Consider the following 27,364-nt stretch of genomic DNA (forward strand, 5'->3'; position numbering starts at 1 on the left):
GAAAAATACAGAGATATTTGTATCCATCAACACAGTCATGCTATTGGGTAGTTCCAAAATTTCCAAATTCCCTTGTGCTGTGCCTTTGTAGTAATCCTATTTCCACCTCTTACCCCTAGTAACTCCTGATTTGTTGTCCTTCCCTACAGTCATGTCTTTTCCAGAATGTCATACAATGGAATCATACATGTGGCTTTTTGTCTTTTTCACTTAGCAAATTGAGTTTGATTAAAATTGAGGTATAATTTACATGCAATGCAATGTACAAATCTTAAGTGTACAGTTCAATGCATTTTGACAAATGCATATATCTGTGTAACTTATACTCCTGCCAAGACATAGAATATTTTTCTCAACCTGTAAAGTTCCTGGTTGTCCTTTCCCAGTCAATCCCAGCTACTGCCTCACCTCCCCGCCTCAAATTTAGATGCAACCACTCTTCTTCCCCCCAAACCCCCTCACAGATTAGATTCTGCCTGTTCTAGAAATCTGTATAAATAGAATCATACAGTATTTACTCTTCTGTGTCCAGCTTGTTTTGCTTGGTATAATTCTCAATTAAGTTTAATTCACAATAAAAAACGAGATACATATATAGTGTTTCCTATATACCAGGCAGTCTCTCAAGTGCTTACATATTTTAACTAATTGGATCCTCAGTACAAGTTTACAAAGCACTCTCATTGTTTCCATCTTACAAATGAAAAAAACTTGGGCACAAAATGTTTGTTACTTGTCTGAGGTAACCAGGCAATTAAGTGGTAAGGTCTAGACTTGACCTCAAATGGTCTCTCTCCAGAGTCCATACTCTTAATCTCTATGCAATAGAACAGAACACTGCCTTTGTACCAGGCATGGCTTGTGGCACAGGATCTACGGTGATGAATCAAATGCACAGTCCTTGCTTTCATGGTGTTTATAATTTAGTGAGGGTTGGGATGGGGAATAAGTATTAGTCAAATAAAGAAGTATATATAGAAAGTCAGATGATAAGTGCTACTGAGATAAAGAACTCCTAATAAAGATAGAAATGTGGGAATTGGTGACTTGCTCATTATATATGGAGTGGGAATGAAAGCCTTTCAGTCAGGAGACATTTTGGCAGAAACCTAAGTGAACTGAAAGAGTGAGCTACGTAGCTACGTTGGGAATATTAGTCTAGGTAGTACAGAGACCCTGATATTGAACTGTGCTGGGGTGATGGGGCTACAGCAAGACAAGTGTGACTAGAGTATAGGAAGTAAACCGGACTGGTGGAAGGGGGGGTGGTCAGATCTACAGTGGATCCTGATTGTTTGGGGCCTTGTAGGAAATGGTAAAGACCATTCATTATACTCTTAGTACCTTGGTGTATCACTATACCAGAACAATTGCAGGCAGGATGCAGGGAAACCAAAAGGTACTAGTGCATATTCAGTGACTGGAAGAAGAACAAGGAAGGAGAGGAAAGAGGAGGGAGTGATTATTGAAGTTTTGGAGCATAGTGGGAAGAGGGGAGAAGGCTGCACTACATGGGCTGAGAAGAGGCCCAGGATAGCACCCAGAATGGTGTGGTATGTACTCATTCTCCTCCATCCCTCTGATCTCCTACCTGGGCTCTCCACTGACCAACCCAAACAGAAGCCCAAAGGCAAATGAGCCCAAGGATATAGCCCATTAACCTCTCTAGGCACAGAGAGGGAAGAGTAGGGTACCAATGGTTTCCATTCCGTATTTCTTATACACAGTGTTCCTCTACAGTGTGATTCTTTATGCACGCCTCAAAGGGTGTGTGTCTTCTGAAGAGGTTCCATTTTGTGATATTCCTAGGGCTTTCCCTTAGTGTGAATTGTCATACTATTGTGATAATTGTGACTCACTGGAGATATCATGACAGGCTTCCCTTTAGCCAATGCATTCCTCCTGTTGCTCCCCAGTAGGTAATTTTTTTCTGTGAGAGTTTTACCACATAGGCTGCACTTGATAGGGCTTCTGTCCACAGTTAGTTAACATGTGGGCTATTGAATATTATTCCATGTTGATTAGATTAGAAGGAGGGCCTGCTGAAGGCCTTCCCTCACTGAGTCATGGCCAGGCTCCAAGATGGTCCCCAGTAGTTTCTGTCTCCTTTTATGCATACCTTGTGTAGTTCCCTCCCACATCGAGTCAGGATTGGTCCAGGTGACCAACACAATATAGATGAAGAGACAATATATCCTTCTGAGACTAGGTCATAAAAGACATTATGGCTTCTGCATTGGCTCTTTTGGATCACTTTATTTGGAGAGAACCTGCAGCCATATTGTAAAGACACTCATCACTGTGGAGAGGCCTACATGGTGAGGGACTGCAGGTCCCATGCCAACAACTGGCACTAGTTTGTCAGGCATGTGAATAATCAACCTTCAAAGTGGACCCTTCATTCCTAAAGACTTCAGATGATGGTAGTTCTAGTTGGCATATTGATTGCAACCTCATGAGGGAGCTAGAATTAGAATTACGTAGCTAATCCATTTCTGAACTCCTGACCTACATAAATTGTGAGATAATAAAGGTTTGTTGCTTTAAAGGACTACGTTTTGGGGTTAATTTGTTATGCAAAGATAATTTCTGCATCCAGTATGAATTGCCAAGATGTCTGAGGTTGAGAAATCAATGGATTCTTTCCCATAGTCACTGCATTCCTATCTACCTATTATGAATTCTCTTGTGCACAGAAAGGTAAGAGTTAGTGGTGAAAGATTTTCCGCAATGACTACATTTGTAGGGTTTCTCTCCAGTGTGAGTCCTCACATGTTTCTTAACAGACGAGAGATTGTTAAATGCTTTCCCACAGTCACTACATTCATAAGGTTTCTCTCCATTATGTATTCTCTTGTGCACAGTAAGAGAAAAGCTACTGCTGAAGGACTTTCCACACTGATCACACTCATAGGGTTTTTCTCCAGTATGAGTTCTCACATGCTGTGTCAGATGTGAGCTCTTCCTAAAGGCTTTCCCACAGTCATGGCACTCATAGGGTTTCTCCCCCGTATGAATTCTGTGATGCACAGTAAGGGAGGACCTTGTGCTGAAGGCCTTCCCACACTGCTTACACTCATAATGATTCTCCCCGGTATGAACTCCCTTGTGCCTTTTGAGGATACACCTAGTGCGGAAGACATGGAAACACTGATTACATTCGTAGGGTTTTTCTCCAGTGTGAATTCTCACGTGCAGCCTCAGGGATGAGGGATCATTGAAGGCTTTGCCACAGTCCGTGCATTCATAGGGCTTCTCCCCATTGTGTATCCTCTTGTGAATGGTCAGGTAGGATCTACTGCTGAAGGACTTGCCACACTGATTACAGTCATAGGGTTTTTCTCCAGTATGAATTCTCTTGTGCTGAGTGAGGTTAGATTTTGTGCTGAAGACTTTAAAGCACTGATTACATTCATTGACTTTCACTCCGAGATGATTTCTTTCCTGTTAAGAGACGAATGATAACTATAACTTGTATTATTTTATTTTTTAAAGTTTTGTTTATTTATTTTGAGACAGAGAACAAATGGGGGAGGGGCAGAGAGGGAGAGAGAGGATCCTAAGCAGGCTCTGTGCTGTCAGCAGAGCCCGATGCAGGGCTCAAACTCATAAACTGTGAAATCATGACCTGAGCCGAAATCCAGAGTCTGATGCTTAACTGCCTGAGCCACCCAGGTGCCCCTAATTTGTAATATTTTATTTTATTTTATTTTTTATTACTTTTAATGTTTATTTGTTTTTGAGAGACAGAGTGTGAGTGAGAGAGCAGCAGAGAGAGAGAGAGGGAGACAGAGGATCTGAAGAGGGCTCTGTGCTGTCATCAGTGAGCTCGATGCGGGGCTTGATCTCACAAACCATGAGATCATGACCTGAGCTGAAGCTGGATGCTCAACCAACTGAGCCACCCAGGCACCCATAATTTGTAATGTTTTTTTAATGTTTGTTTATTTTTTTGAGAGGCAGAGAGAGAGAGAGACAGTGTGTGAGCAGGGGAGGGGCAGAGAGAGAGGGAGACACAGAAACCTAAGCAGCCTCCAGGCTCTGAGCTGTCAGCACAGAGCCTGACGTGGGGCTCGAACTCACAAACTGCAAGATCATGACCTGAGCTGAAGTCAGACGCTTAACCGACTGAGCCACCCAGGCACCCCTGTAATATTTTAAATATTCAAGACTATTGTAGGAATTCTCTCTCCCAGCAATTCAGTCATATATAACATTATTATAATTGGTGTTTTTGCTACTTTGAGTATTTGTATAGGGTTCCTGCTAGTTTGAATGATTAGAAGCTAAAAAACATGGCTGTGGTGCCATAGGCCTTATCATATTCAGAGAGCATTTTTCTGATAGGCTTAATACCAGCTTATGTTTGAAACCTCAATATCTGAGTCACATTTATGGAAACAGAGATGCTCAGGGAAGAAATAGTTGTGGAGATAACTTATATTTTTCTCCAAATTCACAATAGTTTCATGGTATTTCTCCAGAGGCACCACTTTTTCTTTAGAGAATGACTCTCTTGGGAACTTTGTAGTTTTTCTAATTTATGGCATTTTCCTACTGTGGAAAATCGGCAATCTTACCATTTAAAAAAAAGTTATTTATGTATTTTGAGAGAGAGAGAGTACAAGCAGGGGAGGACTATAGAGAGAAGGAGAGAGAGAAAACCCCAAGCAGGCTCCACACTGACAGAGCAGAGCCCATTGTGGGGCTCAAACTCACGAACCGTGAGATCATGACCCGAGCCGAAATCAAGCGTCGGATGCTTAACCGACTGAGCCACCCAGGCACCCCAGCAGTCTTACCATTTTTACACCTTTGTGTTGTTCTTGTCTGAAAACATGCTGCTTAGAAGTTAACACTTTGGCTCTAAGCAGAGTCTCCAAATCTGAAACAAATTGAAAAGAAATTTCAGTCTGTGGAGAAAATAATAGATAAAATGCACATATTAGTGAAGGCAGACCCTAAGGGATTAGGGTTTTTCAGAAGGTTTGCAATGAAAGGGTCACAGGTATAAACATTGTAGGTATTAAAAAAAAAAAAAAAGACTCTAGGAAGGTTGAGACTGATGCTGACAGAGGAAGGAATTGTCAGGAATGTAAAGTGGGAAGGGACTGAACAAGGATCTCATGTGACACATGTAATAAGGAAAATAGACGTGCTTTTGTTCTTCCTCTGAGGCTAAGGTGTGAGGTGATGAAAAGAGAATTAAAGAGGAAGCAGAGAAGGTGCACAAGGAGGCTTATCCCAAAGGCTTTGGATCTTGTCAGAAAAAAAAAAGGGGGGGGGGGTGATTTTCCAAAGCTCCCTGATTGGCATTTCCTAACATAATACTCCAAATTCCCAAGCCACAGGCCAGAGATGATCCTCATGAGGACTCATAATCCAGCTGGTGCTCACCTGGAAAGCTGCCTGGGAGAATTCCAGTCTCCTCTGTCACCACTTTACCTTTTTGCTCCAATCTGGAGACCACACCAGGCTTACCAACTTGATTTCCTACACATAAAGGAAAGACACAGTATGAAGGGGGACTCTCCAGGGGAAAATGAGCCCCACCATGGAACTGAAGCCCATACTTCTGAGGATAAGCAGGTGCAGCTTTAGGAACACTGGGGTAATGATCCCTAAATTCTAATAAATAGAGTAACTCCTCTTTCATAGTGAAAAAACAAATTAAGCATCCTCAGTCAATATCCAGGGTGTCTGGGGGAATAATGAGTCCCAGAGGCTAATGCCCAAGCTGAAATACAGATTTAAGAGCCCCAAAGCTTTCATGCACAGAGAATATAAAGTTAGGGCCAGGAATATATCTTTAGTTCATAGGGAAGGCATTAGACTGTAAGCTCCGCAACGGTAGGGACCACTCTATCTGGTTCACCACTGTATGCCTAACTCTTAGCATAGACCTAGGAACATGAAAGTGCTTAAGGAAGACTTCTGCGAGGTGATGCCAGCAAAAATGGTGGGGTAGGGAACTCCACAAAAAGTAGCAAATAAAGGGGTAAAAACTGTTCGAATTAACTTTGATGGAACTCTGGAAAGTTATCAAAAGCTTCCAGCAATGAGGAGAATGCTTAATTAAGACAACACGGCTGAATCTGTAAGAGAGCCCTGTGGCCTCTGAGCTGACCATCGCCCCATCTGCTTCCCCCCTCAGCAGCCACCTTAAAGACAATAAGCTGTGCTCCTAGTACTAGTGGAAGGAAGACCAGGACAAATGTTATTTTGAGAGAACTTTGGTTGTCTATTTTGACCTTCCTGGTGGCTCCCAGAAGGACTGGCTCAGAGGGCTTGCCTTTATTTTGTCTAACTCCAAACTCTCCCGGAGTTGAAGTGCTATGGGGGTGGAAGGCTGGGGCATGTGCTGAATACATTTAAATGTATTAGCTACTGCTGCCTGGGGCAAAGGAAAATTGCTGAATAAGACTAACCAGAAAGTCTCAGAGGAAAAGTAGGGAACAAGATACTTTGGGGGAAAGGGGCTTTGAAATGCTCCCATGTAGTCCTAGGAATGTGGAAGGCCATGTGCATACCCAGGGTTGGGTGTATGCTCAGAAAACATCTGAAAAGGTAGTAAACCTTCACCTTTGACTGGCCTTCAGGTTTTGTACAAGCAGGAAGTGAAGGCTAAGGCCAGGTTGTAACCTGATTGGTTTTTAAAGGCATGCTCCTACATACACAGAGACCGTGTGCAAAGACTGGGAGTTTGGGGTTCCAGGAATTTAAGGAAATCTCTGATAAAACACTAACTGATCATTAGCCTAACAAAATAGAGATTGCAGTGGCCACACATGGCAAATACAGACATAACAAAATTCGTTCAGAAAATGTCACCAAACAACACCAACTACAACAAGTGACAACAACAAACCATGGGGATGTGGGAATCTCTGATTTACAGAATTGCCAGGACATTCCAAACGTAGAGTTTTCAACAATTTATGAGGCATGCAAAGAAACAAAAAAGCATGGTCCATTATAGGGAAAGGAAATTAATAGAAACTGTCCCTGAGGAAGAGACTCACTGGACAAAGATTTCAACTGTTTTAAGCATGCACAAAGAGCTAAAAGAAACTGTGAGAACGGGTTCTCAAGAAATAGTGAAAGAAATTGTAAAAAGGAACCAAACAGAAATTATGGAGTTGAAAAGTACAATAAATTGAAACGAAATATTCACTACTGAAATTTATTGGCGGACTTGATCTGGTGGGAAAAAGAATCAGTGAACTTGAAGATAGATCAATTGAGATCGCCCAATTTGAAGCCCACAGAGGAAAAAAGAAAACAAAAATAGAGCAGAGCATAAGAAACCTGTGGGACAACATCCAACTTTCCAACATATGCATAATGGAGTTCTTGAAGGAGAGGACACAGAGAGAGGCAGAAACATTGTTTTAAAAAGCAAATGGCCAAAATATTCCCTGAACTGCAGAAAGTCATGAATCTACACACTGAAGAAACTTAACACCAAAGAGGATCAATTCAAAGAGACCAAACTGAGACACATTATAATCAAACTGTTGAAAGCTCAAGACTAAGAGAGTAGCCTGAAAGTAGCAAGAGAATTTTTGGTTTTTCACATACATGGGATCATCTTTGATAAGATCAACAGCTGATTTCTTGTCAGAAATTGTAGAGGCCGTAAAGCAATAGGATGACATATTCCAAGTGCTGAAAGAAAAAACCTGTCATCATTAATTCTATACACAGCAAAACTATCCTTCAAGAATATGAAAAGACAATACACAGAAGGGGTGAAGATATTTGCAAACCAGGTATTTGATAAGGGTCTAGCATCCAGAATATATCAGGAACTCTTAGAAGTCCACAATAAAAAGGCAAACGACCCCACCCTCCACTCTCCAGGATGGGCAAAGGACATGTATACAAATTTTTTCCAAAAAAGATATACACATGGCTAACAAGCACATAAAAAGATGACCTGTGTCATTATTCTTTAGGGAAATGCAAATGAAAACCAAGCATTCCCACATTACTTGTGCACCAGTACCATGGAGAAAATGTGGGAAGCTCCTCAAAAAGTTAATCATAGAATGACCATATGACCCAGAAATTCCATTTCTAGGTATACATACAAGAGAACTGAAAACAAGTGTTCAAGCAAAAATGTACATGAATGTTCATAGCACAGCACTCTTCACAATAGCCAAAAGGTGGCCGCAACACAAATGTCCATCGACTGATGAGTGGGGACACAAACAGTGTCCACACACACAACGGAATGATGTTCAGCCAGAAAAAGGAATAACGTTCTGATACAAGCTACCACATGGCTGAACCCTGAAAACATTCTGCTAAGCCAAAGAAGCCAGATCCAAAAGGCTATGGATTGTAGGATTCCATTTACATGCAATATCCAGAAGAGGTAAAACCATAGAGACAGAAAGTAGATCAGCGGTAGCCAGCGGCTGGAGTAGGTGGGAAAGGGGAGTGGCCACTTAATGATTACAGGGTTTATTTTGGTGCAATAAATGTTCTGGAGTTAGAGATGGTTGCACAACACTGTGGCATTACCAAAAATCACTGAATTGCACACTAAAAACGTTTTCTGTTCTGTGAGTGTTACAGGGATCCAAAAAAAAGACCTGTTATGGGACTCATAAGTAAACGCAGGGATGAGGTCAGGCTTACCGAGCGAGGCCAGGTTCCTGCAGTTCTCCTGCATCACGTCTCTGTACAGTGTTCTCTGAGAAGGGTCCAGCAGGGCCCACTCCTCCTGGGTGAACTCCACGGCCACATCCTCGAAGGTCACCGAGTGCTGAACCGTCACAAACATCACGGCTTAGGCAAGGACCATCCCCACCAAGTGGCCAGGAAAAGGGCAGAGGACGATGGGACCGGGGGCCGGGAACCCAAAGCGCAAGATGTGTGGGCGGGGTTCTGAGCTCTGCTCTCAACCGCTTCTGGGCTCAGCCTGCGGTGCTCCTCCCTGTCTGCTTATGCCCGCTCCCACGGTGAACGTGCCCCTAACACAGAGGTGATTCTCTTATTCCAGTGAGACTGTGGAGTCCTGCAAGCTGATCTCCCTCCATCTGCAGGGCTGAGTATAGGCCGGGGACATGGCGGAGATCAGAGAAACACCTGGTAAATGGGTGAGCGATTCCCCCACAGCTGTCACCAAGTACTTGAGTTGAGGACACAGTCAGGTCTTCCTCAGTCTCCCCTAAAAACCTCTCTGCGGAACGTGATGGAGACGGTGACCCTGGAGGAACCTCGGCAACGTAGAAAACGTTGACCAACACGACATTGCCTGGGGGGCCCCTGACCCTCCATCAGATGCCCGGAGACCCGGGGCCCTCTGGACACCTGGTTTGGCCAAGAGGCTCCGGGTCACTGGAGGAGAACAAATTCAGCTTCTGGTCAAAGGAACAATGACTTGGAAAAAAGAGTAGTGACTCACCGGTAACCAGCCTGTCAGGAAGCCCTTAGCCAACCCTTCCTCCTCCGTGCGTCCGTTCCGAGGAGAGGCTGAGTACAGGGAAGGCTGAGCTGGAGAAGAAGAAAGGAGTCAGGAGAGCCCAGGACGGCTCTGTATGCCAGCACTCGCCAGTCTGGGGGCTTCCCCACCTACCTGCACGTGACCACACCCTGACACGTACACGCACGGCCACACCCATGACCACCCCACACAGTGTGGGTGGACACACACACACACAGCTTTCACAGGACACGTGTCAGAGTGGCCGGTCTCACCCAGGACCCAGGGCCAGGAAATAGGGCCAAGGGTCTTACTGACCTGGAGGAAGAGATTATTAGTCCCATTTCACAGATGAAGAAACTGAAGTTCAAGGGACACCACTGTTATTTTTCCAAGTTTACAGAAAGAATCAGAGATACGGTTCAGAGGCTCTCCCATACTCACCACACAGGTGACATCTCCACAGACACTCGAACCACCAAAATCCCAAATCCCAAGAACCACATCGGGGACCGGTGACCCCCGGGCATCTGGCTCCGCTCCGGCCTCACCGCTTGGCCCCTCCTTTCCCGCTCCGTGGTGCAGGGGCCTTTACGCCTGGACTCTGAGGGCCCCCCGACTTACCACAAGTGGGGGGCAGAACCACGGCCGCCATCCTGTGTGACTCAGACAGGAATTTCCCCGGACAACGGGCAGCGGAAGAACCCGGACGCTCCTCTGGTCTGCACAGCGCGCTCAGGCCGGGCCCTGGTGGAAACGGGACAACAGGAAGCCTTCACAGCCTCTCTCCCACCGCGGGCTTCCGCGGACCAACCCATCTTAGCCTGCCCGTTGTGCCCTCCTTCAACATGCAGGTGGGGTCCCCAGTATTGGGTCTTTACTTAGCAGGTGATGAACCAGGGCTGGCGAAGCCAGAGCTCGTCCTCTTGGGTCCTAACGGTTCGACCGGGACACGCCTCCGCCGCCCCACCTAAATCCCCAGCTTCCCTGAGTCTCAGGGCACATTCTTCCCATGCAGGTGGCTGTCACAAACACATTCCCAGGTCCGACCCTTTAGTTACTGGAGATGATGACGGCTGATACTAGTCTTTGCCTCCCCCAGCCCCACCGCCCTCAGATGACAGGTGACGTCAGGGTGCGTGAGGACGACCCTCGGTGTTATGAGTTTGTCCCCTTCCACCTTGGGCGCCACCCTCGACCCTGTCATCACCTGACACTATTGTGCCACCTAAAACAATAGCTGAGAAAGGTCTCTCTGAATCCAGCCTCCCAAACGTTGTCCTTGTTCATGTTTTCTTTCCCTACATGTGTTTTATTTACTTATTTATTTTTTTTAGAGAGAGAGAAAGAGGGCAAGTGTGAGTTGGGGGCGGGGGTGCAGAGGGAGACATAGAATCTCAAGCAGGATCCACACCCAGCCCAATGCGGGGCTGGAACCCACAAACCACGAGATTGTGACCTGAGCTGAAACCAAGACTCAGGTGCTTAACTGACTGAGCCACCCAGTCACCCCTAGAAAGTTCCTTTTTATAAAAAGGGAAAGGCCAGGAAAGATACATATCCACCCCCACATCGGGCTCTATAGTGACAGCTCAGAGCCTGAAGCCTGTTTCAGATTCTGTGTCTCCCTCTCTCTGCCCCTCTCCTGCTCATGTGTGCTCTCTCTCAAAAATCAATAAACGTTAAAAAAAAAAAATTTAAAACTCCCCAAACAATTGCAATCCTCAAAACTGAAAACAAATAATGAAACAAACCTAACTGCATATCAAGTTGGAAGCATGACCATACAGAATCTGGAAAACCATGAGTCAAGCCTTCACATGACTTTAAAACAAAGTATATCGTCAATTCTGCCTGTTTCCTACTACTGATGGACATTTGAGTTGCTTCGCATCTTTTGCTGTTGGAAGTAATGCTCCCATGAGTAACCGCACGTGTACATATTGTTTTGCATTTTGGGAGGTTTACGTTCAGAGTGTATTTCCAGAGACATGGACAGCAATGCTTTCGAGTGTCAGTTTTTACATACCGTGAAGGAGAATACCATTAAGTAGATAAATCAATGTTGTTAGGAGTCAATATTTTTTGTATAACACATAAAAGATCAATATAAAATCAAAGAAGTTAAGGGAAAAAAAAAACACTGCAAAATTAAATTAAATTAGAAATATCATGTTAAACTCATGATTTAAAAAACATGTATGTCTTGGGCACTGGCTGGCTCAGTTGGTGGAGTGTGCCACTCTTGATCTCCAGGTTGTAAGTTCGAGCTCCATGTTTGGTGTAGAGATTACTTAAAAATAAAATCTTAAAAACAAACAAACAAACCCCAATACACATATATTTCCTAGTTATATCCAGAGAAAGGTCCTAGAAGTAATGCTACTCCAGGGGCACTTAGCACATCCAGTGTCTAGATCTCGGTTTTTATTTACTTTTAATTTTTTAAAGTTTATTTATTTATTTATTTAAAATTTTTTTTAACGTTTATTTATTTTTGAGACAGAGAGAGACAGAGCATGAACGGGGGAGGGTCAGAGAGAGGGAGACACGGAATCTGAAACAGGCTCCAGGCTCTGAGCTGTCAGCACAGAGCCCGACGCGGGGCTCGAACTCACGGACCCCGAGATCATGACCTGAGCCGAAGTCGGCTGCCTAACCGACTGAGCCACCCAGGCGCCCCAAAGTTTATTTATTTTTGACAGAGAGACAGAGCATGAGTGGGGGAAGGGCAGAGACACACACAGAATCGGAAACAGGCTCCAGGCTCTGAGCTGTCAGCACAGAGCCCGACGCGGGCCTCAAACTCGCGAACCGTTAGATCATGACCTGAGCTGAAGTCAGACGTTTAAACTGACTGAGCCGCCTAGGTGCCCCTAGATCTTGGTTTTTAATATGATTCACCATGATAAGGAGCAAAGTATGCAGTAATAATGGAAAATCTCCAGTTTATGTTAAGGGGGAAAAAAAGTAAGATAAAGAAAAACGCATATAGTACTACAATGTTTTGTGGAGGCAAAGTGGAAACAAGAATATATTTGCTTGTATTTACTTAATTAAAACCTGGAAGGATAAGAATGCATGATAAACCGTGACAAGTAATTACCAGGGCGCCTGGGGAGCTCAGTTGGTTGAGCAGCCCACTCTTGATTTTAGCTCAGGTCATGATCCCAGGGTTTTGGAACCGAGCCCCACATCAGGCTCCGCTCTGAGTGTCGAGCTTGCTTGGGATTTTTCTCCCTCCCTCCCTCCCTCTCTCCCTCTTTCTCTTACTCTAAAAAAAAACAAAACAAACAAAAAAAAAAAAAACAAAAAAACAACAACAACAACTAAACTAAAAAAAAGTAATTACCTGTAAGTCGTTCAGGGAAGAATAGGATTTTAGAACACGTGAGGACAAGATTTTATAATATATACTTTTTCATGTCGTCTTGGTTTTGCAAAGATGCAAAGAAAATGCAAAGAAAAATTTTAACGAGAATTTTAAACATTTGAGTATTTTATAAGAAAATTGAGTAATTTAGGGACGCCTGGGTGGCTCAGTCGGTTGAGCTTCCGACTTCGGCTCAGGTCATGATCTCACAGGTTGTGAGTTCGAGCCCCGCGTCAGGCTCTGTGCTGACAGCTCAGAGCCTGGAGCCTGCTCCACATTCTGTGTCTCCCCGTCTCTCTGCCCCTCCCCTGCTCATGCTCTGTCTCTCTCTGTCTCTCAATAATAAATAAACGTTAAAAAAATTTTTTTTATAAAAAAAAAAAGAAAATCGAGTAATTTATTTTTTAACCTTCACTCTTAGAGACTCCTGGTGTTTACAGCTTGAGCACAGGAAGGGTCCTGCCCAGTGGAGGCTGCCCAGACCTATTATTACCAGTTCCACAGGGTACTCACCTGATCACACAGAAATCCACGGATCCCTGAGGGCAGGTGAACCTTGAGGCTGGTTTCAATACAAACTTGAAATGGAGAGATGCTTTTCTTGCCTGGGGGGGAAAAAAAGGCACAAAGATTGCTTTTGAGGCATTTTTATAGGAAGTAATAGTTGTTGGATAGAAAGGCCGCCCATTCACAATTCATTTTTTTTTTTCTTTTTTTAACTGATTTAAGATGTAACTTTTTTTAACTGATTTAAGATGGGTCCCGAGGGTCCCAGCCTGTTGGCCGGGACTGAATGTGCCCGATTCCCATCCAGCATCTGCTCCCGAATGGGAGGAAGCAGCCTTGCTCAACTCATTCCGCAGGATTAAGCTTCTGGGGCTCGTCACTTAGGGATCCCTCGGATGAGTGACTCAGCTGGCTCTGAAACAATTTCCACAGTGGATTCGGGACTTCAGGGATTTTAAGGTCCTAGATGGAGCAGGGCTGGGGCCGGTTAAGTTTCCGTAGTGGGGGGCGGTCCCGTGCATTGGAGGGCGGTGAGCAGCATCCCCGGCCCGTATCCTCTAGATGCCGTACGTGACAATCACACAGTCCCCAGATGTGGCCGGAAGTCCGGGGGAGCAGGTGGTAGAGTGGCCCGCAGGGGAGGTGACAGGACCGTGCTTTCGGAGTAGGGGACGGCGGTGTCCGGAGCTAGAGGCTGACCTGAGGAACAGCCTGAGGCTCCAGGGAAGGACTGGGGCTCGCGTGAGGGACAGAGGGATGTCGGCGTGACCCGGGGCTGCCCGAGGCCCAGCCCCTCCCTCCTGGATCGGACCCAAGATCCCCGCGGCGCATCGAGTCCCGCTCCTCACGCGGGTTCCGGCGCGCACCGGCCGGGAAGACCGGACTCGCAGCCCTGGTGCCAGACCCGCGGCTGCTCCCCGGCCGCACTTCCGCTTCCGGCCTCGGGATAGCGGCGGGAGACCCGGGCGTTCGGGGTCTCCGGGCGGTGGGCTGTGGCGGCGAGGAGGGAACGGGGCCGGGATGGGCGGAGGCGGGGAGCGAGGAGCGAGGTAATGGGGAGGGCTGCGGCGGGGGCGGGGTAAGGGGGAGTGGTTAAGGGGTGAGAGGCGGTGGGGTGGGGCAAGGGGGCAGGGCGAAGGGATGCGCTGCGGTGGGGGCGTGGTTAGGGGCGTGGTTAGGGTGGGCTGTGGCAGGGGCGGGGTGAAGGGGTGGGCTGAGGCGGGGACGGGGTAGGAGGTGTGGTTAAGAGGTGGGGGGCGGGGTAAGGGGTGGGCTGTGGTAGGGAGGGGTTGTGGGTGGGGTTGGGGCGTGGTTAAGGGGTGGCCTGAGGCGGAGGCGGGGTTGGGGCGGGTTGAAGGCGAGGACTTCGGCGGGGATGGGGTAGGAGGCGTGGTTAAGGGGTGGGCGGGGGCGGGGTTCGGTGAAGGGGTGGGCGGCGGGGGCGGGGTTGGGGGCGGGGTGAAGGGGGGACTTCGGCGGAGACGGGGTAGGAGGCAGGGTTAAGGGGTAGGCGGCGGGGGGCGGGGTAGGCTGTGGCAGGGCGGGGTTTGGGGGCGGGGTTAAGGGGTGGGCGGTTCCGGGGTTGGGGCGGGTTGAAGGGGAGGACTTGGGCGGGGACGGGGTAGGAGGCGTGGTTAAGGGGGGAGGTGGCGGGGTTGGGGCGGGTTGAAGGGGAGGGCTTCGGCGGGGATGGGGTAGGAGGCGTGGTTAAGGGGTGGGCGGGTTCGGGGAAGGGGTGAAGGGGTGGGCTGCGGCGGGGGCGGGAGGGGGCCGGGCCTCAGGCAGAGGTGCTTTAGTTTGCTTAGTTGACAAGGAAAGATGACTTTTTTGACAAATCAAAGTCCGTGAGAGGACTATGGAAAAAGTGATATACCGAAGCATTCTCTAACTTTTGTTATTGGAGAAAAAAAATCCAATGAAAATAACCAATTGAGGGAGGAATACAGTGGGTGCAGAGACAATCCTTGTATCTTAGTATGTGGTAAAGTTAGCATTTCAAATGAGCTGGAAAATGATGACTTAATAATGATTTGAGGGGAATATAGTACACATTTAAAAATTAACTGGGGGCGCCTGGGTGGCTCAGTCGTTTGAGCCTCCGACTTAGGCTCAGGTCACGATCTCCCGGTTAGTGGGTTTGAGCCCCACGTGGGGCTCTGTGCTGACAGCTCAGAGCCCAGAGGCTGCTTCAGATTCTCTCTGTTCTGCTCTCTCTCTGCCCCACCCCTGCTTGTGGTCTGTCTCTCTCTGTCTTTCAAAAATGAGTAAACATAAAAAATTCTTCTCAAATAAAAAGTAAAAATTAACTGAAGTATTCAGGAAAAAGTTCCAACTATATTCGAAAGGTAAAATTAAAAACTCTAAAAGTCAGAAGAAAACATGGAGGGACTTGTGTATAACCTAGGTATTTTACCTAAATATGAATCTTTATAGTAACTGTCACTTGGTGAAAAAAAAACAGAGAAGGTACAATGGAAGATGACCTGAATATTTCTAAATTATGAAATGAATTTTTCAGGCTAAAGAGGTGGCAGAAGACATAGAGAATGTGCTTACTGTATACGTAATAGTGGAAGAAATAGCTAGATTCAACAGCAAAAACTTTGAGGATAGCCGTTAATCCAAAGTAGGACTCCTGTTTGTGAGCTTTGATGGCTGAGGGAGGTATACATAGGGACTCTTAAAAACAGAGGAGAGAACTCCTTGATAAATAGATGAAAGAGATAAAGATAATAGTTTTGTAACTTCTGAATGAAAAACCAGAGTGGTTTATTGTTTAAAGACCTAAAAATACGTTGTGGAGACTTATGAGATAAAACCTAAGAAAGCCTGTTTCTCCTAGGACCTATTTTATTCCTTAAACCTTTTGAAGAGTGCTTGGTGGATCTTAGGAGAATGATGTAGCACTTTGGGGCAAAGATGCCACCTAACCCTAACTTGAAACCAAGATGGAGACCATGACCTTGCCCTTGGTGCTGTAGTAGACAGGGAGGAGGGTGGCCCAGACACTGCAGAACACTTCTCTCTTCTAGTCTTCACGTCCAACCCCGACACACACACACACACACACACACACACACACACACACACACCAGCACTACAGCACTACCACCACAAATATACCTTCAGCAAAAGCATCATCAACACCAATGCCTACAACAAGGGTGCATGGATTACTCAGATGGACAACACATATCCTGCAGTTTAGGAGAATAAAAGAAGACGACAGGCTTCCTAACAACTGCCTGTTAGGATCAGTATTTTATCTGTAGGTTTGAACTACATATTAGACTTTTTTTCTGTTAGAGGAGAGAATAAGCTAGACTCCAGAAAAACAAGACTCCACTTGTACCCATAGTTTTAAAGCTGCTATTTGGGGCGCCTGGGTGGCTCAGTCGGTTAAGCGTCCGACTTCAGCTCAGGTCACCATCTCACGGTCCATGAGTTCGAGCCCCGCGTCGGGCTCTGGGCTGATGGCTCAGAGCCTGGAGCCTGCTTCCGATTCTGTGTCTCCCTCTCTCTCTGCCCCTCCCCCGTTCATGCTCTGTCTCTCTCTGTCTCAAAAATAAAATAAACGTTAAAAAAAATTAAAAAAAAAATAAAGCTGCTATTTGACAGAAGTCAGGACATGCGTGGTCCTTTCTTTATCTCTCCCTCATGTTTTATCAGAAATGTCAAGGTTTATGATCTAGTTATAGAAAGCGATACACAATTTTCCTCATCACAAAGATTATGTGATCATTCTACTAGAAAAACAGATAAACAAGGAAAGAAAAAAAAAAAGAAAACGAAGTCAACTATAAGTTAGTTCATCTCTGAGAGATATTCACTATTGACATCATGGTGCATCTTCTAGCCAATTTTCCTGTTATGTGTATAAGCAGACATTATCTCACATTGATATTGCATAACAACTAAACTTAGTTTTTGCTCACAGACTCTGAACTTTCCCCCATATTCATAAATATGTAATTTTTCAAAGTTTGTTTGAGATAGAGAGAGAGAGAGGGAGGGAGGGAGAATCCTAAGCAGGATCCATACTGTCAGCTCGGACAGAGCTTGATCAGGGGCTGGAATCCACAGAACTATGAGATCATGACCCGAACTGAAACCAGGAATCGGATGCTTAACTGACTCAGCCACCCAGGCACCCATAAATATGTAATTTCTAATGTCTGGAATCCTTTGAGTTTATCATGGTTACTTTAACCAGCATCCTATCAATAGTTGGGGTTTTGAAAATTTTTCAGTATTATACATAGGTTGTAATGAACATCAGTGTGCTTCCATTTCTGCTCATTTGTTGGATTATTTTCTTTGGACAAGCCCCTAGGAGAGGAATTCCTTGATAGAGGGTATGCTTAGTTTAAGACTTCTGATAAATATATTTCTAAAATTGTCTTCCAAAATTACTGTTTAAATCTAGATTCCCATCAGGAATGAAAATTAGTGAACCTGTCCCCATACTTTCTTCACAAAGGGGTATTATCACTATTTTTAATATTTGCAAATGGTTGAAGGTATTTCTTCAAGGATAAGTGTATTTTAATATATTCACAGGTGAGTTATATTTCCTCTCTGTCCATTCTTTGGGAGACTTTAACTCATCCTTGTTAATTTGTAAGCGTCCAAAAAACACATCAAGTCTATTAATCCTTGCATTTCATGTTTACCAGAAGATTTTTAGCCAAGATGTCATTTGCCTATTAATTTTGTCATGGGACTTTCTGGCAAAGGAAGTCTTTAGATTTTATGGAATCAAATTTTGCTTATATTTGCCTCAATGGCTTATGGATTTCATGTCAAATTTAGATCTTATAAAACCCACGACTATCTAAAGAATCACTTTTGGAATACCTGGGTGGCTCAGTTGGTTGGGCATCCAACTTTGGCTCAGGTCATGATTTCATCGCGAGTTCGAGTCCCGCATCGGGCTCTGTGCTGACAGCTCAGAGCCTGGAGCCTGTTTCGGGTTCTGTGTCTCCCTCTCTGTCCGCCCCTTCCCTGTTCGCGCTCTCTCTCAAAAATAAACATTAAAATAATAATAATAATAATAATAATAATAAAGAAACACTTTTTTCCTCTAGAAAATTGTGAATACATTTCTTAGACTTGAGTTTTTAATTTATCTGGAGTAGAGATGTAATTTCAACAGTTTAGTATTCTATGACAGGAAAGTGCCATTATATAAATTATGCTAGGGAAATGATCTACACAAAAGAAGATGAACCCAGAGGGTAATTGGAATCATAAGCAAATATCACAAAATATGTGTCAGATTACAGGTAACTTGTGAGCTGAATTAAATGAGAAATAAAGTGGTTCAGTGACAACAAAATAGCAAAGAAAAAATACTCAAGAAAGTATGAAGAAATTGAGAAAAACCCATGATAATCCAACCATTCAAAGTTAAGTCATTTGAGACCATTTTTGCAGTGTGCATTTATTATATTTCTAAATGCACACATATTTTCAAGTATTCATTTTTCAATGAAAATTCATATTTTCAATGTATTTTGTAGTGGATATCCACAATCACAGGATTAAGTTAGAAATTTAGGGAACTGCTGATAAAAATAGGATAGCAAATCTCCAGACCTGGAGGGTAACTAGGGGCCACCTGGAGTCATTAACTCATCAGATGAAGAAATGAGTCTTCAGAGATGAACGGTTTCAACTAATTAAGGTTACTGTGTGTTCCTTTTTCTTTCCTTCTTTCTTTTAAAAAATTTTTTAATGTTTATTTATTTTTGAGAGAGAGAGAGAGAGAGAGAGAGAGAGAGAGCGTGAGCAGGGGAGGGGCAGAGAGAGAGGGAGACACAGAGTCTGAAGCAGGCTCCAGGCTCCGAGCTGTTCCCACAGAGCCCAACACGGGGCAGGAACCCAAACCACAAGCTGTGAGATCGTGACCTGAGCCGAATTCGGACATTCAACCGACGGAGCCACCCAGGCGCCCTTCCTTTTTCTTTCTCATGCTGAATTGGTGTATTGCTTCATATTTTTTGCAAAACAATACAAATGTGTAGTATTTGTTTATAATAGCAATCTTTCTAGGTAAGCAAGGTGAGTGGTCAAATATTAGCTTGCTTATTTTATAAATCATTAAGCTTAAACATAAATATTAATTCCGTTTAGAAGTTTGAGAAGATCTACTTCTGTAAGACATTTTGTTAAATTCTCCTGAAGGGAGAGGAAGCAGTCCGCTCTCCAGAAGGGCAGTGTTTATGTGAAAACAATTTTGGGCAAAATTATAGTGCAAGGGGAAATCAGCCCACTACTCCGAAGGGCAAAGTGCAGTGCTCTTACCATTCCAAAAAGGGAGGTTAAATTTCACTGGGGACAGACTAGGACGCACTTCTGAAAGAGGTATTACAATGTGGTTTAATCACTTCATGCAAATATTAATGATATAACTTAAATTATTTGATATAAAAAGTATACAATGAAATCTGAAATAGTTCGTCGCGTGCTCACATGGTCAAATGTTTCATAAAATGTGCAAAAGTAGGGGCGCCTGGGTGACTCAGTCGGTTGAGCATCTGACTTCGGCTCAGGTCATGATCTCACAGCTCTTGAGTTCAAGCCCCGTGTCGGGCTCTGTGCTGACAGCTTGGAGCCTGGAGCCTGCTTCCGATTCTGTGTCTCCCTCTCTCTGCCCCTCCCCTGCTCATGCTCTGTCTCTCTCTCTTTCAAAAATAAATAAGCATTAAAATTTTTTTTAAAAAAGTAAAATGTTAGACCCTTCTTTCCCCCAGCTTTGTTACAGTATAACTGACAATTAAAAATTGTATGTATTTAACTTGATGATTTGATATACATATACATTGTGATTAATCACCACAGTCAAGCTAATTTACATATTCATCACCTCACCTGCTTCCCATCTTCTTGTGTGTGTGTGTGTGTATGTGTGTGTGTGTGTGTGTGTGTGTGTGTGTGTGTTTGTGTGTTAAGAACACTAAAGATCTACCTTCTTAGCAAATTCCAACATGCAATTCAGCATCGTTAACTATAGTCACAGCGCTGAACTTTAGGTCTCCAGATCTGTTCATCTTGCATAACTGAAACTTGTACCCCTTGATCAACATCTCCCCCTTTGCCCTTCCTCCCACCTCCTGAAAACCACCATCATATGCTGCTTCTGTGAATTTGAATACTTTTCAGATTCCATGTGTAAGTGAGATTGTGCAGCATTTGTCTTTCTGCATTTGGTTTATTTCACTTAGATAATGTCCTTCAGATTCATCCACATTGTCTCAAATGGCAGGATTTCCTTCTTTTTTTAAGGCTGAATAATATTCCATTTAAATATATCACACTTTCTTTATCCATTTGTCCATTGACAGAAGTTTTGGTTGTTTCCATACCTTGGCTGTTGTAAACAATGTTAAAACGAACACAGGTATATAGATATCTCTTAGAGATCTTGATTTTATTTTCTTTTGACATATACCTAGAAATGAGATTGCTAGAAATAGACATTATACCTAGAATAGACATATACCTAGAAATAGACATTATGGTGGTTCAATTTTTAATTTGGGGAGGAAATTCCACACAGTTTTTCTTCGTGGCTGCACCAATGTGCATTCCCACCAACAGTGCACAAGGGTTCACTTCCCTCCACATCCTTGCCAACACTTGTTACCCCTTATCTTTTTGATGATAGCCATTCTATCAGGTGTGGGTCTCCAGCCCCTTGTGAAGCACCTTTTACACTCTTGAAAGGCACAAAAAACAGGTATCAAAGCGAACCTAGAATCACACCTTCGGACCTCTGTATCATAATGTTACAACAAGATCTTTAAACTTAAACTTCCAAATTTTGACAACTATAGATTCATTTGCAGTTGTAAGAAATCATACAGAGAGATCTCGCAGAGCCTTTCCCTGGTTTCCCCCAATGGCAACATCTTGCAAAACTGTAGTACAAATACCACAGCTAGAAAATTGGCATGGGCATTGTCAAGATACAGAAGAGGTTTTTTTTTAAATTTTTTAAAATGTTTTTATTTACTTTTGAGACACAGAGAGACAGACCATGCGCAGGGGAGGAGCAGAGAGAGAGGGAGACACAGAATCCAAAGCAGGCTCCAGGCTCTGAGCTGTCAGCACAGAGCCCGATGTGGGGCTCCAACTCACAGACTGTGAGATCATAACCTGAGCCGAAGTCAGACGCCCGACCAACTGAACCACCCAGGCCCCCCTTGATACAGAAGAGTTTAATCACCACAGAGATCCCTTCTTTTTCCCTTTTGTAGACACACCCACCTCCCCTCTCAGGCCATTTTTGTCCTTTACCCCTGGAAACCACTAACTCGCTTTCCTTCTGCATAATTTTACCATTTAAACAGTGTTATACAAATTGAACCACACAGTATGTAACCTTTTGGAATTGGCTTTTTTTTCACCCCCCACTAAACATAATATTCTGGAGATGGATCTAGGTCGTTGCATGCATCAACAGTTTGTTTCTTTCTGTGGTTGAGTGGTGTTCAATGGTACATGCACCATATTACTCTATTCAACCATTCACCCCCTGAAGTATATTGTGTTGTTTCTTGGCTATTAAGAATAAAGATTTTCAATAAACACTTGTGTACATATTTTTGTGTGAACGTACATCTGAATTTCTTTGGGATACATGGAGATTAAATTTTTGTTGTTGTTGAAATAATTATAGACTCCAGCAGTTATGGAAAGAGTAGAGAGTTCCATGTACTCATCACTCAGTAAGTCTCATTGTCCCTCTGTTTCAGGGTCAAGCAGAGGGGACAGAATGAATGCCAGATGGGTGACAGGTCACCAGCCTGTGTAACTTCTGGCATTAAAGGGTAACACTTCACATGCCTGTCGTCTTCCACTATTTTTAATATTTGTAAACGGTTGGGGAATGCATTTCTCCAAGGCTGAATAAGGCAATCACGTGCTTTTGGCAACTTCCTACATCCTGAATTCAATGCCAACTTTTTCTTCTTTTTTAACTTTCTTACTCTTTGACATTTTGTAGGTAATCTGTCTTATCTCTGTGGTTGCTGTGGGGAAGAAAAAAACACTCTGCAAATTTACCACCATATACCTGTGGGTGGATTGATTTTTATTCTAATTAGCACTCCCTGGGCGTCTTAAAACTGAAACAAACAAATGATGGCTCCAGTTTTGGAAATGTCACTCCTGTAATTTATTTATTTTTTTTTGAATTTGGATATTCTTTCACTCATTCTCTTGTTTCCTTCTGGAACTTCCTTGAGTGGTGCCAACCACTCCGTATCTTATTTTCTTCTCTTTCTTCACTCTTCTGTGTTCATGGTACATGTCTTACTATTTTCCAGCTTGCCATTTCTCCAATCACTGTGTTCAGTTTGGGTCCTAGTATTCTGTGTATTTAATTTATGTAATGTATTTCCATTAATATATATTTGGCTTGCATATTTTTTTAAGTTTATTTATTTTGAGAGAGAGAGAGACAGCGAGAGCACTTGAGCAGGCGAAAGGCAGAGAGAAAGGAGAGAGAGAGAGAATCCCAAGCGGGATCCACACTGTCAGTGCAGAGCCCGGTGCCGGGCTTGAACTCCCAAAATGCGAGATTGTGACCCGAGCTGGAACCAAGAATCGGAGACTTAATTGACTGAGCCACCCAGGTGCCCCTGTTTTCATACATCTAATGTTACGGATCATACACGCACCTCTACGCCTGGCCCACACCTCACGAGACAGGGCTTTGCAGCCGCTTCTGAGATGCCCCCTTTGATTTTTCATTTTCTTACTCCTGCAGTTTCCTCTCTTTGTGTGCAGTTTGGCTGATCCCAGCTGCGTTTTGAGATGGTAGCCAGTGTATACAAGGATGGAGACGTGGTCGTTGGTGGGTTTTTCTCCCCTTCACACATTTCTCCCATATAGTGGGAACAGTGGGCCTAGCAGGGATGTCATTTTCCAGCAGTAAGTGCCTTTTATTTATTTTCTGCTTGATTATTATGATGGAAGGTACCTAGGTGGTTTGTAGATGGATGGACCGAGGCTCTACACATCACCTTCCTGTCCTTCCCCCTGCACCCCCACATCCCAGACCGTCCATATTCCCTCTCTTCCCGCTGACCTTGTTTCCTTCAAAGGAGGTAAGAGATTTTCTGTTTTCTGTTTCTTTTTTTTTCCTCTTAGTTCTCCCTTTCCAGGGCCGGAGGCTTCGCGAGAGAGTGCTGCCCACCAACCAGTACGCTCTACCTCCCTGCCCCCTATCCCGCCTCAGCTTCCAACACTCAAACACTCTTTCGACTTGGGGTAAAGCTCTTGTTATGGGCTGAATCGTGCCCCCCGCCCCACCAAGATATATCGCCCCAAATGCACACGAGAAGTATCTGTGGGACAGATGGATTCTTAATGGGCCCTTCCTGATGGGAAGTCAGAACTTGCCATGTATAGAGGAAGTGAAGGGTCACCACCCTGCTCTGGACACCCCCTACTCTGTCAGTCTGTGTCAGTGCCTGGGGGGGTCCCGTTCCTGCGTAGATGAAGGAAGGTTCTGTGTAGGGGAATGTGCTGAGGAGATCCTAGGGAGGGGAGGCCTTTGGCATGACCCTGGGCCTTGACTGGGGTTAGAGACCCGTGGGGGTGCTGGGGCAAGCGGGAGCCACTCAACCAAGTAGTTGACACGTAGTCCCTCTCCCTCCATGGCTAGGCCTGGCTGGGGGCCTGGACACCCACCAAGAGACCAGAGGAGGGGAACCCTCGTCAGTGGTGGGGCCGGGGGTAGGCGAAGGCAACGGGACAGGGCCTGCAGCTGTGAGAGGGGGTGACCTCTCCTCTGGGGCCCCTCAGCACCTAACTGCCCCTTTGGATGCCTACCTCCTCATGGGGGCCACGAAGTGAGATGATCCCGTGGGGCAGGCCTCACGGGGGTGATGAAGTTCAGGGGTGGTAAGGAATGTGTGGGAGCAGCGATGACGGTCAGATGACACTGAATCCTCGGGAGACCCAGCGAGGCAGGGGTTCGTTACACTTTCCAGATGAGGAGAGTCTCAGGGAGGCCAGGCCACTGGCGGAAGCCCACGCGCTAATGAGTGCTGGAGCTGGGAGAGTTCCAGAATCAGCCTGCTAGAGTTAACCTGGTACCTCTGCTGCTACCCCCCCCCCCCCCCCAGCAGATGTCCGGAGCCCCCAGTCTGGGTTCTGGGGGGAGACATGTTGGGGGGGAGACTGGACCGACTGGTCCCATCCTCCACCCTGCAGGTGACCTCCTGTTGGCCACCCCAGACCCTAGGGAGCCCAGGGGAAGAGCAGCAGGAGGCGAGAGTGTCTGCGGGGAGGGGCCCGGGTCTGGGGGGGGGGGGGGGGCCTCCACCAGTCCAGGGGCCTTCCTTCTTCAGCCGCTCCTGGAGCGCAGAGCCTAGAATGCCTGCACTGGGAGTGACGGGGGGAGGGCCTGGAGAGCTGGGTGCAGGATGGAATTGGGGTGGGGAGGGCCAGGACCCGTGTACCCTGGGATTGGCCAAAAGCCGCCTGGAGGGAGAAGTGTTCCTGGAGGGCAGGGGAGGGGCTTTTCGGGGAGGCTGCTAAGACTCCTAGCTTCTCCACTGGGAGCCTGGGGGGTGGGGGGGGGGCGGGCAGGAGGCTGAGGGTTTCGGGAAAGGGCCCACGGGGGGGGGGGGGGGCACCTGAGAACAGGGCTCGTCACCCGCACCCTCCCCCGCGATGGCACAGGGTGTCATCCCCTCCTGAGTTCTGAGGGCTGGCACAACTCCTCACGACCCGTCCTGGGAGTTGGGGCATCCTGCCCATGTTGGGGGTAAGGGGAGAGTGCACGGAAGCCGGGAAGCCGGGGCTCAGGGCTGCCGGACTCGGAGCTGCAGGAGGCCGTGGCTGGGCCAGACAGCCTCTCCCTCAGGCCCTGCCGCAGGGGGAGTGAAGCCAGGCCCCTCCGAGTCGGGAAGCACACCCTTGGGGAGCATTGCCTTCCAGCCTGAGGCCTCGGTCTCCCCGGCGGAGAGGGCTGGGCTGCGATGTCCCCGCCCCTGTCTTGCTCCGCTTCTCTGGAGCCCGGCCTGTCTCTGCGCGTGCCTGTCCCCTGGTGGGCCCTGGCGGTAGCGCAACAGGAGAGGCGGTGGGGATGCGGGGGAATGACCCGCTCGGGGACTGTTTCCGGTGGGATTTGGCTGCTGCGTTCAGAGGAGAGGAGTGAGGTCAGCAGCTGTGGCCTCACTGCAGGGACGGTGGCGGGGGGAAAGCAGAGACCCTCCTGGGAAGGGTCCTCTCTGGCCCCCTACCTTGGGTCTGCATCCTGACCTCTGCCCCTGGAATAGTTGGGGAGGCCCAGCTGTTCCGGGAGACTACAAATCACTACCGCCTGGGGGCCTGAGAAGCGACTGGGGGCCTGGTTCCAGGCCCTGGAGCCCCTTAGCGAGGATGAGAGGGGAGGCCGAGCAGGAGCCAGGGGGCAGGTTCCTTTCAGGGCCCTTCACCTGGTTCAGGAGCAGAGACAGACCCTCAGAACTCCCAGGATTTCGAGGTCGGAGGCAATTCCGCGGGGAGAGCAGCGACCACTGAGACGGGGGTGTCTTTTAAAAAAACATGTTTATTTTTGAGAGAGAGAGAGAGAGAGAGCATGAGCGAGTGGGGGAGGGACAGAGAGGGGGAACAGAAGATCCGAGGCAGGCTCTGTGCTGACAGCCACCAGCCCGATGTGGGGCCCGGGGCTCGAACTCATGAACCCAGAGGTCATGACCTGAGCCGAAGTCTGCCGCTTAACTGACCCGACGGCCCAGGGGCCCTGAAACGCGGTTGTTTTCAAAAGTAGCACTTGCCAGGGCCATGCCCTGCACCAGGACAGGGACTGCCTTGCAACAGCTCTGGAGGCAGAGGAACTTTTTCTGCTTCTCTTGTTGACGTTGCTTTTGACCAGACGTCAGGAACGTCTACTTTTCTAGTTCAGCCTCTAGAAGCACATCAGCAATCAGTGGGGGAAACAATATAGAAAAGTCGGAATGTGCGGGTGGAAAGGATACGGCCAGAGGAAGATCATTTGCAAATGAGCTTGCAAATGAGCCAAGGGCCCGAAGGACTTTCCAGCCTCGGGCCCCCTCAAGGGGCTTCTTGGTTGACCCTTTACCTAGATTTGAGTCTCCTGGGATCCCTGTCCATGACCTCTGAATTCCTTTTCCCGTTTGTTTCCTACCAGAGGAAATGATTTGTGATGTAGCTTTTAAGGCCAAAGCTGGGCCTCGGTCCTTAAACATCACGGCCCCCCGTGAATTAGGGCTTCTTGCATTCCTACACTTTCTTAATCAATTCCTTTTAGGGCAGAAATTCCCTAGAAGGCCCTACCTATCAGGTACATCATGGTCCCGCCTCTCTGGCTGGGGCCTGATGGATCATGGGTGAACTCCGGTTTGCAAGGATAAGGGGATCGTAATCCTTGTCAGTGAATGACCCCCATACTCCCCTTTGCTGCCAAGGGTGACTTCTGGCCCCGTGTGGTTCTGAGGTCACTGGTTTCAGCAATCACAGTTTGTTTATTTTAAATTTATTTATTTATTTTGAGAGGGAGAGAGAAAGAAGAAATGAGGGGGGAGGAGCAGAGAGAGGGGGAGACAGAGGACCTGAAGTGGGCTCTGCTCGGACAGTAGAGAGAGAGGTCGAACCCATGAACCGTGAGATCATGCCCTGAGCCAAAGTCTGCCGCTTAACCGAGTGAGCCACCCAGGTGTCCCCAGTTTATACACTCAGTCGTGTTGTTACCAATTTGTCCTAAAGGGGCAGCTGGGCCCCAGCCTCTGTAGCGTGTAGCCTCTGGGACGGCTGTGTTGCCTTCCATGGGCTCGTGCTATGGTTATGGCATGGGCGGGTGAAGCCTTCCTGTTGGGAGCTTTGAAAGGTGAGACGTGAGGGGGTAAGGTGGGGGCCCAGCAGGGGAAGGCCACCAAACAGATGATCCGTGGACAAGCGTGGACACAGCCTTACCAATTAGAATCCTGAGATGCTTCCAATCTGGGCTGGAAACCATACTGCTCTGCGCCCAGCCTCACCTGAGCCCATAACCAGGAGCTAAAGGGTTA

The 27,364-nt window shown here is 46.5% G+C and overlaps 1 protein-coding gene across 7 annotated transcripts in view; it reads right to left on the reverse strand.

Annotated features, from left to right (window-relative positions):
- Positions 1 to 2,236: 2,236 nt before the first annotated feature.
- The window catches only part of LOC132677336 (uncharacterized), a 99,224-nt gene continuing 74,096 nt past the window's right edge, over positions 2,237 to 27,364 (reverse strand). For 2 of the 7 annotated variants that reach the window (XM_078443451.2, XM_078443445.2), the window contains 6 exons: positions 10,061 to 10,183; positions 9,419 to 9,507; positions 8,650 to 8,776; positions 5,398 to 5,493; positions 4,803 to 4,885; positions 2,237 to 3,444 (listed from right to left, as the gene is read on the reverse strand). In XM_078443451.2, coding sequence (XP_078299577.2) covers positions 2,668 to 3,444; positions 4,803 to 4,885; positions 5,398 to 5,493; positions 8,650 to 8,776; positions 9,419 to 9,507; positions 10,061 to 10,091 — 1,203 coding nt within the window. In that variant the 5' untranslated portion in view covers positions 10,092 to 10,183 and the 3' untranslated portion in view covers positions 2,237 to 2,667. Of the gene's footprint in view, positions 3,445 to 4,802; positions 4,886 to 5,397; positions 5,494 to 8,649; positions 8,777 to 9,418; positions 9,508 to 10,060; positions 10,184 to 10,317; positions 10,513 to 13,322; positions 13,415 to 13,661; positions 14,384 to 27,364 lie in introns of those variants that run through there. The other 5 variants (XM_081791539.1, XM_081791538.1, XM_078443450.2 and 2 more) reach the window with 4 other exon arrangements.

Source organism: Panthera onca, chromosome A2 (assembly GCF_046562875.1).
Source record: "Panthera onca isolate mPanOnc1 chromosome A2, mPanOnc1 haplotype 2, whole genome shotgun sequence".
In the NCBI taxonomy this organism is placed as follows: domain Eukaryota; kingdom Metazoa; phylum Chordata; class Mammalia; order Carnivora; family Felidae; genus Panthera; species Panthera onca.